The sequence below is a fragment of the Camelus bactrianus genome, chromosome 5 (genome assembly GCF_048773025.1).
Source record: "Camelus bactrianus isolate YW-2024 breed Bactrian camel chromosome 5, ASM4877302v1, whole genome shotgun sequence".
In the NCBI taxonomy this organism is placed as follows: domain Eukaryota; kingdom Metazoa; phylum Chordata; class Mammalia; order Artiodactyla; family Camelidae; genus Camelus; species Camelus bactrianus.
Genome location: NC_133543.1, coordinates 47,624,846 through 47,639,624, shown reverse-complemented (window position 1 = coordinate 47,639,624; position 14,779 = coordinate 47,624,846). Strand labels below are relative to the sequence as shown.

Sequence of the window (14,779 nt, the reverse complement as noted above, 5' to 3'; positions counted from 1 at the left end):
GATTCTGTCATGAGAAAAATAAGGATACTTTTTCTTGCAGAGAAAAATCAAAACCCACGTGATTGTTTCATGTAGTTGAAACTACCCATATTGTGACTGAAAACAAAGTTCTCTAAAAGTCTCTAGCAGGACACCTAATACACAAAACAGTAAACTTAGGTTCTGTTTTTATTTCAGCTCTTAAAAGGGAAGGTTCTGTTGTCTGCCTTAATTAAAATGGATAGCATTTGCTGGGATTGTTCCCCTTTTAATGTTGGATATGAAATATAAATAAAGTAGGGGTTATAGAAAAGACAGTATATTAAAATGAAAAAAACAGAAGAATAAAAATACATTTTTTGAATTTGTCAATGTCTTTTGTTATGTTTAACAATGACTGAAATACGGTCTTTACTTATAATAAGAAACATAGCTGTCTCCTGGGCAATATGCTATCCTAATAAGCATGTTAAATAAATAATATATATAATACACATTTTCACTTTTTACATCTGAGCAAACTGAGGCTCAGAGAGGTTAAGTAATAACATGATATGGCCACATAGGTTGTAATTAATCAAGCCAGATCCCAGACTCAGTCTCGATAGCAAAGCCCATGCTGTTTTCTCTGTATGCCACTACCTGTGTAATTTCTGTAAAATTAGTGAGTTGAAAATTATCTGTAGAATTCAAACCAATCTTTTTCAGTGTGGGGGAGGCAGGCATTGAAACCTTTAAGTTTTTCTATCTCTTTTCACATACTTCACCATTTTTTCTCTCAGTAGACCAAGATGAAATAACTGTCATTCCAACAAACACAGAAGATAATATGAAAAATGGAGTGAGAACAGAAATCAATGTAAGAGGTGTCGCCAAAAATAACAACGTGGACATGGAAGTTAACAGACTACCAAACTATCAGGCACATAAAACTGATACTGCTAGAAGTTACAAGGAAGATCATCTTGCTGTTTCATCAATACCAGATCAAAAACTGAATCAACCTAGTGCCGAAAAGACAAAAGTGCAAGATGCAGCAATTCAGACAGTCCCTTCCTGTGACAGTTTCAGTGGGAATCACCAAGATCATAATTCGTCTGACATCAAAGTTGATGAAAGTGTACAAACTTCAAGTAACAACAAGTCAACTCAACACTCATCTTTAAGTCCTCAAGATTCTGTAGATACCTCAAGAGAATTCAAGTGTCAGGGCCCACTAATTGTACATTCAGAAGATCAACTAGCCATAAAAGATCCAGTTTATGCACATGGTAATGATGACCTTTTGCCTCCTGTAGATGGGACTGATAAAAATTCAGCTGCTTCTTATATAAAGAATTATCCACTTTACAGACAAGACTACAATCCCAAGCCAAAACCTTCGAATGAAATTACAAGAGAGTACATACCCAAAATTGGGATGACTACTTATAAAATAGTGCCTCCCAGATCCCTAGAAATATCAAAAGATTGGGAATCTGAAACCATAGGGTATAAAAATGATCAAGAAATACATGCTTTAGGGAAAAAGGACACTCATGAGAATGTGAAGGAAACTGCAATCCAAACAGAAGATCTGGTCATTTCTGAAAGCCCAAAGGAGCCACAGGCAGACCTGAAACCAAAGCCTACCCTAAAAACAGAACATCAGGTGCAAAGCGTGGAGAGCATGCCTCTCAGCATGATGGCGAATCCTCTGAAACCTACTCCTAGAATGATGAGAGACACCGGCACGGCTCCTTTTGTGCCAAACTTGGAAGATATAAACAATATTTTGGAGTCAAAACGTAAATCTCGGGTTTCAAATCCCCAGGCCAAACCAAGTTCTTTTTTCTTGCAGATGCAAAAGAGAGTTTCAGGTCACTATGTGACATCTGCAGCTGCCAAGAGTGTTCAACCTGTGCCTAATCCTACACCAAAAGAATTAACAAAGAAAGAGGTGGAAAGGGATACAATACCTCCTCCAGAGCCAGCTCTTTCCCCCTTAAGTAAAACAACTCACTGTCCTCCACAGCCCCACATTAAACACACAGTTGACAGCAGTCAGACTACTGAAGCCTCTCCCCCTCCCATGGCGTCTCCCCCTCCCATGGCGTTTCCCCCTCCCGTAGCCTCTCTTCCTCTCGCAGCCTCTCCTCCTCCCGCAGCCTCTCCCCCACCCGTAGCCTCTCCCCCTCCAGTAGCTCCCAAACCTGTTCCTCTTCCTGGGAGTCAGTCAGCAGCACTGAATCTGAAGGCTCTGAAAACGTTTTGTACCCCTCGACCATATTCCGGCTCTGCTCCTTCACCGTTTGCCCTCGCTGTGGTGAAACGGTCACAGTCTTTCAGCAAAGCCCGTAAGGAGTCGTGCAGTGAAGAGGCCTGGGGCGCACACTCGCAAACTCCAACTGACTCAGAGGAAGGGAAGATTCCTTCCGTACATACACTTGTGGACGTCCCACAACTAGGTGTGAGTGATAAGGTAAATGTAACCTTTTTAAAAATAAGGGAGTCTTACAGAACAGGGTTTAAATGGGGTTAACAAGTATGTTTGTTGGTATGTTTGTAACTTAACTCTGAATTCATATTAATCCACTATCAAGCTACTGTTAAAAAAAAAGAGTGGTAATACATAGAATCTGATTATTTACTCAGAATTACTATAACTCATGTAACTTGATCATTACTATAAGAGCATCATTATATAATTGCAGTTTTAGCAAATATTTTAAAGTTTCTTTGCTTGTAAATGTGTATAGGGTTCTAGTTTAAACTCTATTTTTCTGTTTTGCTTATCTCAATTTATTTAAGACTCTTCTGGATATTCTGGTTTATTTTCTTCTCCAAGTCTCCATAATAAAATAGTTTTAATTAAAAGAAACATAGCAACATCAGACTAGATAAAATAACCAAACATTTCTCAGCTACATGTTTTCTATCGTATACACTCAACCTTAGCTTACCATTGTTATATATAAATATTTTAAATTGAAACCAGAGTTTAAATATGTAATTTTCTTAATTCCCCATTTTATTAATTCAGTGTCAACTTTCAAGTTATATGTATGTTGACCAAAATATCCCTTAGCCACCATCTAACCTTAGTAAGGTACAAAAAAACGGGGGGTTTGTTGACTTTGTGTTTGGTCAACTGAGTGATATGATGTGCTAGATTCAAATAGTGAAAGGAAATGATGAAATTCCCAGTACGAATTATGATAACCCCCATGCAATTTCTTAAAAAAATACTTACATTGTATACTTTTACTCTGATAGTGTTTAAAGAATACTTTCATATTTGTATGACAGTTCCAGAAGTATTTTTACTATTTTTTCAAACATTCCCAGAGTAACAGAGCATTAACCATATTGCCAAGTAAAGATTTTCCCATAATTTTAAAGCAGTATCTACCTTGAAGAATGTTGCTTCATATATTTCACATTTATGTTTATTACTTTAATATAATGTCCGGGAGAGATATATGATATAGAGATTAATTCTTGGGAATAAAGCCTGTAGTTTTTCTTAGAATGGAATATCATTTCTAAACAACAGAAGCTTGATTTAGATAATAGTTTTTGAGCCATTGTCTGAGCTCTGTTTAGCTCATCTTTTGTAAAGATATTTACTTGGCAGTTTGAAAAAGACATTTTTAAGTTTGAATACAGTTGCCAGTAAAATCAGTTACTAAATATTCCTTCCTATGAAGTTTAATTAAATTTTTGATTCTTAAATTTGGAAATTCCTAATATTTATTTTTAGTCTCATGGGAGAAATAAAACGTGGCTATCACTGAGTTCACGTGACTTCCAGAAACACAAAATAAGCTGTTACATGTGACATAGTCATTAATATTCCTTTATTAGAAGATATGTTAGATTCCTCCAATATGAATTGCCAATATTGGTCCATTTGTATGGTCAAAAATAATTTCACAACCCTAATATATTGGCATTATGCAAATCGGTTATTTTTTAGACTGTTCAATTGTTTATTATTACTTTGGCTCTTCTAGCCAACTCCATTGGAGATATCAGCATTATTTGACTCAAAGACAGTAAAATTACCACTGTATTCATGAAACAATGAGAGGTATCACTTTTCTTCCTTAGCCTCTTGAGTTCAAATGAAGGCAAATAATGCCTTCATCTTCCAGCTGAGCTCTGGCAGCAGAGATAACTCAGTGGAAGAGGAAATAGAGCTGTGCCTAAAACACCACTGTGGCAAATAGTGATGCTTAGAGCTTTTGATGATGAAAATGTTTTGAATAATGGCCCATTCTTCACTTGGTGTTCGTATAAATATTTCACATTTATTTTTATAGGAAAATAATTCTACACATAATGAACAGAATCCCCAAATACCATCTCCAACTGACTGCCCATCGTTCACCCTTAAGAGACAAAATTCTTCAACATTCCAAAGCTCTGACCCAGAACAGATCCGACAGAGTTTGCTGACTGCAATTCGTTCTGGAGAGGCTGCTGCCAAATTGAAAAGGGTAAGTTTTCTTTATCAGATGGGTGACAGGGGGTTTATTTTCAACACTGTCAAACTAATACTTAGGGGGAATTGTTTTCTGGCTTTTAAATCTGAATAGGGAATATGCCAGAAGGTACTCTTTTATGTCAAGCGGTCATTTTTGAAGTATAAGCTGAGAGAGTCCAGAGTATTACACATACTTAAAAATATGTCAGGTCTATTTTCCAAAACATAGGCCAGGTGCAGAACACGAGTTTTGCTCGTTATTATCTAACTATATATAGACAGTGCTCTGGACTCTTATTTTAAGAAATTGTGTTACCACAGCAAGAGAGATTCTGTGCAAAAGAAAATCCCTCCTTTATTCCAGAAAAGCTGCGCTATTGTAGGAGTCTGCAAGTTTTCAGTCATAGCTCCCAGTGATCCAAGTTATGACCGTACGTGGGAGTGAGTGGTTGCAGTGCGGGTGGGGAGTTTTATAGGTTAATCCAAAAAATGTAGGGAAAATCTAGAGAATTCAGATGAGACCTAATGCAGAGATTCAGATCTTAATAATGCCCTGCAGGAGTCCAGATTCTCCTTCCTGAGATGTAGGAGAGCAAGGAGGTGTGCTCCTTCTTGGGCAAACACCAAAAAGCATCACAGGGAATTATCTGTAGATGAATTTCCTCCCTTTGTCGCCTCCATCCTCTGAAAGAGGACGTGGTAAAGCCCTGCGTCTGGCATCATCACTTGGACTGCCCAGAGGCTATGTCTCCCTAAATGTCTTTCTTGTTCTTCCCTTAGTCATCTTGGTTGCAATTTCCTCAACACCCGAGACAAGAAAAGTACTTATTATTTCACTGACTCCCTAGGCATTTCATTTTGTGAATTGCTTTTCTAATCATTTTAGAAGCTATTTAGAGAAGAGTAAGAGACTTGTTGAGCAAAACACTGAACTCAACAGAAATGAAATCTGCGAAGGAACAGGAATGCTGCAAAGATAGAAAGGGGAAGGCCTCCGGGCACATCTACACGGCCAGCCTTGCCTGGCTAGCCAGCATCCCACGTAGGTTTCGGTGGAGCTGTGAATGACAGCCGTTTTCATGGAGGACTTGGCACTCCCATCTGGGCCCACATAGAGACAAGAGACAAGGCAAGAGATTGCTTGCTCTTAGGAGTGGAGGAAACATGAAGGAATAATTTAGGGGATTAAGTATGAATTTCATAGATTGGTTGTAGAGTTTGAATTTAGGTGCCAGGCAGCAAAAAAAATTTGGTATTTCACAGGTCATGAGATTTATATTTTTGTGGGGACTATATGCCCCTGTAAAAAAAAAACATTGTACATCCTCATTTATGAAAATAATTATTTATAATATTGTAAATTAAGGATAAGGTTCAAACCAGTCACTTCCAGTTTAAAGTTTTCTCAATTCAGTAAATTTGATAAGCATCTTTTCTTAATGCAAAAAAACACCAAACATTACCAGGGATACAAAATTGAATAAAATGAAGCCTCTACCTTCTGGTTGTTTATAGTCTGGGACTGAGAAACAGTGGTACATCCAGCCCACAGGAGAACAGAAAATAATCTCAGTATCTTTGTATTAAGTCAGTGGATTTAATAATCAGTTTCAATGAACTAATTGCAGAAAACAGTGCATTAAGTTGGACATGCCTTTCCGGCCAACAGTATTGTACTGGCAAGCAGCTGTATGCTTGGTGTGTTATGGGCTGATTTGGCAGCCTCTTCACATATAAAACTCACAGTGCTTCCAGAAAGAGCTGGATGTGAATCAACAACAGAAAGCAGGCACTAAGTGATGATCCTATAATTGTATCCTGTTTATAACTCATTACTTTAGGTTCTATTGAGTCTAAATTTTCTTTCAGTAGGAGGTTATTGATAGTTCTGACTCTACATAATGCCAGCTCCTAAATTCTGTTTAATGAAAACTCATTACATAATCCCTTTTCTTCCACTAAAGGTAGACTCAGGGTCCAGTAAAGTTCATGATATCCACACTCCATGATCAGCACCTTCACCTCTAGTTATATGCCCTACAGATGCGTTGTTATGTACCGAGACTCACATACAAGAATATTCGTGGAAGGTTGTTTATAATAGCTCCCAACACAGATAACCATAATATTATCCAAAAATAGAATAGTAGTATATTCAGAGAATGGACTATCAAGTAGCAATAAATCTGAAAAAATACACTAAACAATGTAGATAGAGACATAAAAATATACATGCAAAACTAACTAATATTATTTGGTAATGCATGCATTATTATATTTCAAAAAATTGCAGAATGTTGTAGGAATGGACACAAGAAAGGTCTCATTTCTTGTGATCTCTGCTTAAGCCTCATATTTCTGTCCTGTACTGAACATTTCTCCTGGTTTGTTTTAAATTCTAACATTTCTTTTATAGAACAACAGTTACGGTGCCAAATAAAATCTCCAGTGATTTTGACAGTGAGTTTAGATTGTTCATCAGAAAGTTGGCTCCGTGTTTCCCTGTATTTTGGCACCCAAATGTTCAATTTAACTCCAGGTACCAACCTGCCTTATGGCTCTTGTTCATACCCAAGCAATTAACCTTCATTATAATAATTGTTCTAATATGAATCAACTGTCTAGTTGATTGCTCTGGTGTAAATGCAGTCATGAACATGCCATGTTTTTTCATGTTTCTTAAAGCTTTTTCCTCATACCTTACCCTGACTCGACACCCATATAGTCACAGTGATTTGTCTTGTCTTCATATAAAGCATCCATAAATCTAGCACAGTATTTTTGTGTTTGATGTTCAGGTGTATATGAATCAGCAAAATTGTTTTCAGAGAGGAAGACAGACTAAGTCATCTATTATCATTGACTTGTGTTGACATAAGAATTTCTTTGGCTGTTTTCAGTTCTTGATGGTGCTTCATTTACTCAGGTTATTCCACTATTACAAGGAGAATAAAAGTTTGTAAAAATAAAGTCTGAAAATAAACTGACAAATGATAGTTAGTACTTGGTATTGAGTGTTTCCTCAGAAAGTGAAATTTATCTTTAGATAGAAATCTGAAGGGAAGAAGAAACCTGGGTAAGTCACCCAGAATCTTGCTGGCTTGTTTTGTTTGTTTAATTAGTCTGCTTTTTATTCGTAGTTCTTTGGTTTGAATTTGAGCAATCCAAGTGTTTCAGGTTGGCAGCTCTTTCTATATATATTTTCTTCTTTCTATATATTTTTAAAGTAAAAATAAAGGATAGTTTCATAGTTATTGCTCCTTATGGGAGTATGAAAGCTATGTGAATATTCCTGAAAATTCCTTAAACTTCAAGGGTAGATAGTCAACTAGAAGATGCTCACAGCAGTAAATTCTTAAATGTTAGTTTTTAAAAATATCTTTATTACGAGTGTCCAGTAATCATTGTTCTAAAAATTCAAGCAATACTTTTTTACTTTATAAATGTTCATAAAAACTTACCTTATTCCGTTCAAGAAATAGTCATTGAACTACACTGTGCCAGGCACTAAAGTAAACATGAGTATGAAGTGGGTACAAAGTGGCATTAAAATAGCAAGTTCTCTGACCTCAAAAAATTCATAGAATAATATTCTAATGATATCTTCTCGTGTTTGAAAGTTAAGTAAACGATTTCTTAAACATCAAACAAAATACCACTTCCCCCCAGAGTAATTGCTTTTGATAGAGTACAGTGTGACCTTTTGGACCGCTTTTGTAATATATAAATATTTAGTTTTTCTAATAAAAATGGAATCTTCTGTAAAACATTCATAAACATGTCTCTTGGAAACTTCCCATTTCATTACATACATATCTATCCTGTTCTTTTAAGACTACATAGTATTTGACTATGTGAATGAACTATAGCTTATTTGTTCTATATTGGTAGACTTTTAACTGGATTCTAGTTTTTCACTCTATAAATGGTGCTACTTCTAGACATTTAGAACCATCAGAATGTTTTTGAAAAGCTTAAACCAAATTTTCTCTCTTTTACTTGACAAAGAATATGAAAACTGTAATGTTGGCAAGAATTACAAAAAGAACCCCTCACGCATAGAATTTTTGGACCAGTGTTACATAACAAAAAGTCATTACCTGTCAGTTTGTCGACTGTACTTGGAAAGAAACCCCACATGAATACTGAACAGGGTGCAGATACTGTTGGCAACTTTTCTTCTTAGCTATTTTCTTTCAGGTGGATAGTGTCAGCCACTCTGCTCTGCTCCATCCCAGTTTCATAAGACAGTCAAGAAAATTGGTTAGTTAAGATGAACAATCTTTGTTTAGTAAAAGGCAAGAACTGAAGCACCAGGAAACCAAAGCCAAACTAAATTTGCCAGTTTTCTTTTCCTTTTCACTAACTTACTCCCTTGCTAGCAGAATCTGTGGCTTTTTGTACTTCAGTTTTCTTGTGGTGGGAAGAGGATAATGTTTGGTTATAAAACTAAACTAAGTCAAAATATAATCTAGACATAAACCGTTTTTCTTAAAATAAGGTCATACTTTATATATATATTTCAAAATATTATACCTATTTACTATTCAGAATCAAGATGATTTTCTTTTACATTCTTGGAATTTCAAGCTATTTAGGAAATTTTATTTTAGGGTTTTTGTTCACTTATAGTTTGTCAATAGGAAACTTTGCCGTAGAAGTTTGGAAGATGGTTTATTTACTAGGGAAGAAACCTCCTTTCCATCCTGCAGTTGTTTTGGCATAGCAGTTATAGATTTGACTTTTTTTTAGCCCTTTAGGAAGGCATTTTAAAAACCAAAGCTATTTTTTCTTATACATAAGAGGTACCTGGGACGGTAACTTCAAGTTAATATGTGTCATCAATACAAAAACTGCAGAATTCACTGCTTTGTGGAATTCACTTTCTTTTTCTGCATTCTCCTCGGTACTTTGGGGAAGCCAGAATTAATCTAGCTAAAAATGCACTTTAACAGCTTGGCCTGCAGTCTGTTTGTGCTCTTGTCCTTTGAGTTGATTTGGTAATTTTGTAAAGACTAAGATGTGTTAATGGATTATTTAACTTGTTTGTTGTGGAAATAACAATTCTCTCATTTTTAATTTCATGGTAGAATGAACATTTATCCTTGATTATTTGAAATTTGTTGAATAATAAATACTAAATGTTAGCATTTACCATTAAGCAAAAGTTAAAATGTAATTGTTGAAAACTGAAAATCAGACAGCTCTCCCATGTTAAATTGATGTGTGCAAAGTGTGTTTCTTCCTTCTCAGGTTACTGTTCCCTCAACTACAGTATCTGTGAACGGAAGGTCAAGACTCAGCCATTCCATGTCTTCTGGTGCCCAGGATGGCCATTAAAATTTGCCCCACCATACTGCACTTCAGCACCTCTCCTTCACAGAACAGCTTCATACTAACGGAGAATGTTGGCAAATGTATATTCAGATGTACACTAATATATTATCTATTAAAGCATAAGAATTTGTGTTGTGGCTTCTAATGCCAGAGGAAGAATTACTAGAATTTATAATTTATAATAATGTTTTTGGCCTTTTTTTGCCTTAAGAGCTGAATATGCTGCTTTAGAACTTTAAGACAAGGTGTTAAGGACTTTCATTTTTTTCAAAAGAGAAATAGTTACCTTTTGTTGATTTCACTTATTGACATATTCTCTACAATGGTGACTTAGACAAAAGGATAAATTAAGATTCATAGACTTCTATTTGTGTGACACATAAATAGCTAGGCATAGATCTGACATTTGCTGCCTCAATGTTACAGTTTAATTGGAAATGTTTAAGTTATATTTAAAGCCTCTTTGTGCTGAAAGTATGATCTAGAAAACTAATGATCAAGCATATTCAGTTTAACAGTTAATTTCAGTGATGAATCACTTAGTGAACAAGTCTTATCTTGTGTGTTCTTTATGTAATTACAAAATCAGTGTCAAGTTTATAGAAATTCATACTATTTTAATATTTTATTAACATGGACACACTTAGTTTTTTAATCTTTAGAACTTAAATTGCACAAGGAGAATTTTAAATATTTTCTGTATATAATTACGATATTATTGTCACACAGATTACACATTTTATGTGCCAGAAACCTTAAAAATCTTCTTGTGAAAATGTTGATATTTTGTGACAATTATTTCAAATTCGATATGTAGGGAGCAATAGGGGTTAATGTCCATATTGGAAAACTTCAAAGGCTACTTGGAGGTTTTAGGAATCCTGGTTTTAATTACAGTGATAAAACTATGCAGTTCAAACGCTAATATTCTAAATAATAATATATATTTACATTAAAGCTAAAACTGTTAAGGAAAACAATGCCTGATTTGTTGGCTTATAACTTGTTCTGGGGCCTAGAGCTTGTTGATGTTCTGTTCCTGCTTTAAGAATCTAATTGCTCACTTGTTCTAAAAGCTTTGTCAAACAAACAAACCGATGTTAGGTTGGTTTTTACTAAAGCTACTGGGATATCTGCCTCTTTGGAAAAATGTCTTGATTTTTTTCCCCCTGTTTAATAAAAGCAAGTTATATATTTGGGATGCTTTTTTTTAAAATGCAGTTTGTGTCTATCAGTATATTTGTGTATTTCACCTGATGAATACATCTCTATCAGCCACTAAATAAACAAGTAATAGTAAGACCTACCATTTATCAGCGCTTCTAGTGTACATAAGCCAGGCGTTCTAACTCCACAATTTATGATCTAAGCATGTAAAATGCTTAGCAGAGTTCCTGACACATGGCAAGTACACATTAAAAGTTACATGTTGCTGCTAGTTTCTTGAATCAGACTTGAAGAACCTCATATATTGAAACCTATGTTATGTCATTATAAACCAATAGGAAAAGTGGCAACTTCTTAAAAAACTGTGTTTGATTATCCACTTGGAAAGTAAATTTGAACCTCTACCTCAAACCATAAATAAATATTTGAGTTAAAGACAACTCTTAAAAATAGTACTTTAAAAACTTAGATGGATATATTCAACATTTTTCGTACCTTAGCACAGGAAAACTATTTAAATAGGGCAAAAAGACACAGTAATAAAAGATTTGATACATTTAAAAATATTAAAATTTAAAATTTATATGTATATTAAGTACTATAAAAGTGAAAGGTTATAAGTAAGATGTTTTTAATATATACAAGGGTTAATTTGTGAAAATGTAAAAATTCCTAAAACTCATGAGAAGTCTATCCAATAGAAATATGCACACACTGAAAAAAGAAGAGTTATTCCTTACAAGAGGAAATCTGAAAGGCCAAACATCTGGAAAAAATACTCTTCACTAATAATCAAGGAAATACAAGATAAAAACAAAAGGAAGTATATTATATCACACCCATCAAATTAGTAAAAATGTAAGTTTCAAAATGACAACTTGTCAAGGACAACAAAACAAACTCATTGTTAGTGGGGAAAATACACAGCACAACCATCAAATTTGCAACATCTAGCAAGCTTAAAGATCTCTTACCTTGTTACCTTACAGAAGTACTTATGTATGTACTTAAGGAGACAGATTCAAGGCTGCCATGAATATTTTTAAAAGACCAGAAAGGAGTCCTAACCAGCAGTCAATGTTGGTACTATATTTATATAACAGATTTCTGTACAACAGTTAAAATTGAACAAACTAGAACTATGCATAACAACATCTCAAATGGATACATCTCAAAAATAATAAGAAAAGCAAGTTGTGGAACAATGCTTTTTTTTATGATACCAGTTGTATAAAATATAAAATACGCAAAGTGACACTATATATTATGACTGTAAATATAGAAAAAATAAACAGGTTTACTAGTGGGAATCAAGAAATGAAGATTGGATTGGGGAGATTTACGGGAGTCATCAACTGTGTTGGCAGTATTTTCTTTTTATAAACAGTGGTTTAAACACAAGTTTTACTCCAGATTTTAGCATACTTGCGATAGTTTGTAATTAAAATGTCTTTTAAAGGTCACACAGGATTAGGGGGATATGCACATAAACCATTAATACACATACATTCTGAAAAAGTTGCCTTAGCCACAGTATTTCAGTAGGAAAACTTCCCTCTACTCAATTGGGAAAGAAATTTGAGACATAGTTTTCACTACTCATGTCCTTAAGTAATAGCAAAATTAAGACAAGGATTGATTTAGAATCAACTTTAAATTTCCGTATTTAATTTTTGGCATCTAAGCATCTTGCTTATCCTTTTTTTCTTATAGTACATATTTTCAAATTATCCAGATTCTATTGGTTAGTTGTTTGGCACATAGCTCATTTTAAAAAGCTACCTATTTTTAATAGTACCATAAGCAAACAGGTACTATTTATCTAATATATTTCCCATCCTCCTGAAGAGTGACCTTCCCTCCCATTTTAAGATCGGATTTGGCCTTGGCCACCTGAGATAGCAGAATCCACACTCTGCTTCTAGCTCCAAGTCCTTGAATGAGACCAGAGTATCACTGATACTTAAAAGAGTCCCACTGATAGTTATTGGCCTTGTGCCAGTTCATTTCTGTCCACCACCAGTAGAGACAAAAAACAAAACACAACACACACACACACACACACACAAGCGCTAAGAATCAAACTCATTTTAAAATCTACTGACTTTGATAAATGAAAAAAAAGGGAGCTTTGCAATCAGGGGTCACAACAAAGATTTCCATGGATTGAATGTTTTTCTTAGATTATTTTTGATGTAAGAATTGCTAATCTGGCGTTTTAGAGTTTACACAGAATTTTTGTTATGTGATCCACACAGGGAACAATAAAAAAGTACACAAAGAAATTGCTACTTTACAAAGGTCACGCAACCAGACAAGTGGCAGAACCCCACATCTGATTTCCAGTCTGCTCTTTCCGATGGCCAAACTTTGCAAAAGCTGGAGAAAATGGTGCTTGATTTCAAGGGATACTTAAATAGTAACCTACTTGTTCTGGATCTTCAGTTGGTTTTCCTTTTCTCTTAAATGTTACCACTTTCCTGCAAGTTTTTATCCTTAACACCTCAGACTCTTTATAGGGGTAGATAGATTTTGTTTATGGCAAGAAAAAATGCCACCATGTGCTCTCTCAAAAGAGCTTTTCTGACAGGTATTTTGAGAGGAATTGTGAAACATTCTGGTAATTTGTGTAGAACTGTTGGCATTTCTGCTTCACAAACTGGAGAAATTCACTTGGAAGTCTTGCAAATTACTCATCTTGAAGAGGAAGTGCTACAATTCCAAACTTACAGTTTTGAAACAAGCAACTTCTTTCCCTCCCAATTTATTCTTACCCACCCCTTGTGCAGATGACAGTGATGGCCCTGATTCTTCACCTCACCTGCATCCACACCTTTTGCCACATGACTGCACTTCCTCCCACTAAAGAGATAGAGCCCATTTCGCAACCCATAGAAGCAGGTTTTGTGACAAATAGAATGAGATGAAAATGCCAGTTCTGAGACTAGATCTCAAAGTTTGCATGTTTTTGCTTGCTCTTCCTGTGCCTAAAATGCTGCGGTGAGAAACACCTCGGAGTTGGCTGAATGATCTGAGGATGAGAGGTGTACGGAGCAGGGCTCCCAACCGAGGTCAGCCTGGAGCATTTAACAGACCCCACCCGCCCCCCACTCCCCTGCCCCAGACACGAGCAAGTTCAGTCAAGATCAGCAGGTCCACACGGCCACCCATAGCTGGCTCTGGTGTGTGAGCAGTCAGTCATTCCATGATTGGTGGTTAGACAGCACTAATGTGGCAATGGATGCAATACAGCCTCTCAAACAAACACATGTATTTATGACTCTACCCAAATCAAAATTCACTCAATCTGTTCAGGCCCACACACCCTGCTTCCCTGAGTCCCACAGACTTATTTCCTAAGTCCAACACAAATATACCTCAGACTCTGCCTAGCTCCCAACTAGCTCAGAACAATTCTAACTTAATAATTCCTTTATTAATTGTGGTGCAGAAATATTTTCTTCCCCTTTCCCTCTTTTCCTATTTTATCTTCAGAAGTGGGAGCATGAGAGCTCAACTATCAAAGAGATCCACAGCCCCCTCAGAGGCTCTTTGGACTTGTCTATTTCATATAGTTGCAAGCTAAAATACAGACTTCCCAGCTGAATTTGAATTTCAAAGAGAAACAGTGAGTTGCTTTTTAGTATAGGTATGGCCAATGCAATATTTGGGATCTACTTATACTAAAAAGTAATCATTTATCTGAAATTCAAATTTATCTGGACATCCTGTATTTTTCTTTGCTAAATCTTGCAGCCTTACCATTTCAAGAAAATCTGGAAGGAGTAAATGAATCAAGAAGCAGCACCCACCAGGTGCAAAAGAGAG

The 14,779-nt window shown here is 35.6% G+C and overlaps 1 protein-coding gene across 8 annotated transcripts in view; it reads left to right on the top strand.

The window, feature by feature from the left end:
• COBLL1 (cordon-bleu WH2 repeat protein like 1) overlaps positions 1–10,980 on the top strand; it is a 141,583-nt gene extending 130,603 nt beyond the window's left edge. For 7 of the 8 annotated variants that reach the window (XM_074363797.1, XM_074363795.1, XM_074363796.1 and 4 more), the window contains 3 exons: positions 762–2,440; positions 4,284–4,460; positions 9,701–10,980. In XM_074363797.1, the coding sequence (XP_074219898.1) occupies positions 762–2,440; positions 4,284–4,460; positions 9,701–9,787 (1,943 nt within the window). In that variant the 3' untranslated portion in view covers positions 9,788–10,980. The remainder of the gene's footprint in view (positions 1–761; positions 2,441–4,283; positions 4,461–9,700) is intronic. The other variant, XM_074363794.1, reaches the window with a different exon arrangement.
• The last annotated feature ends 3,799 nt before the right edge of the window (positions 10,981–14,779 follow it).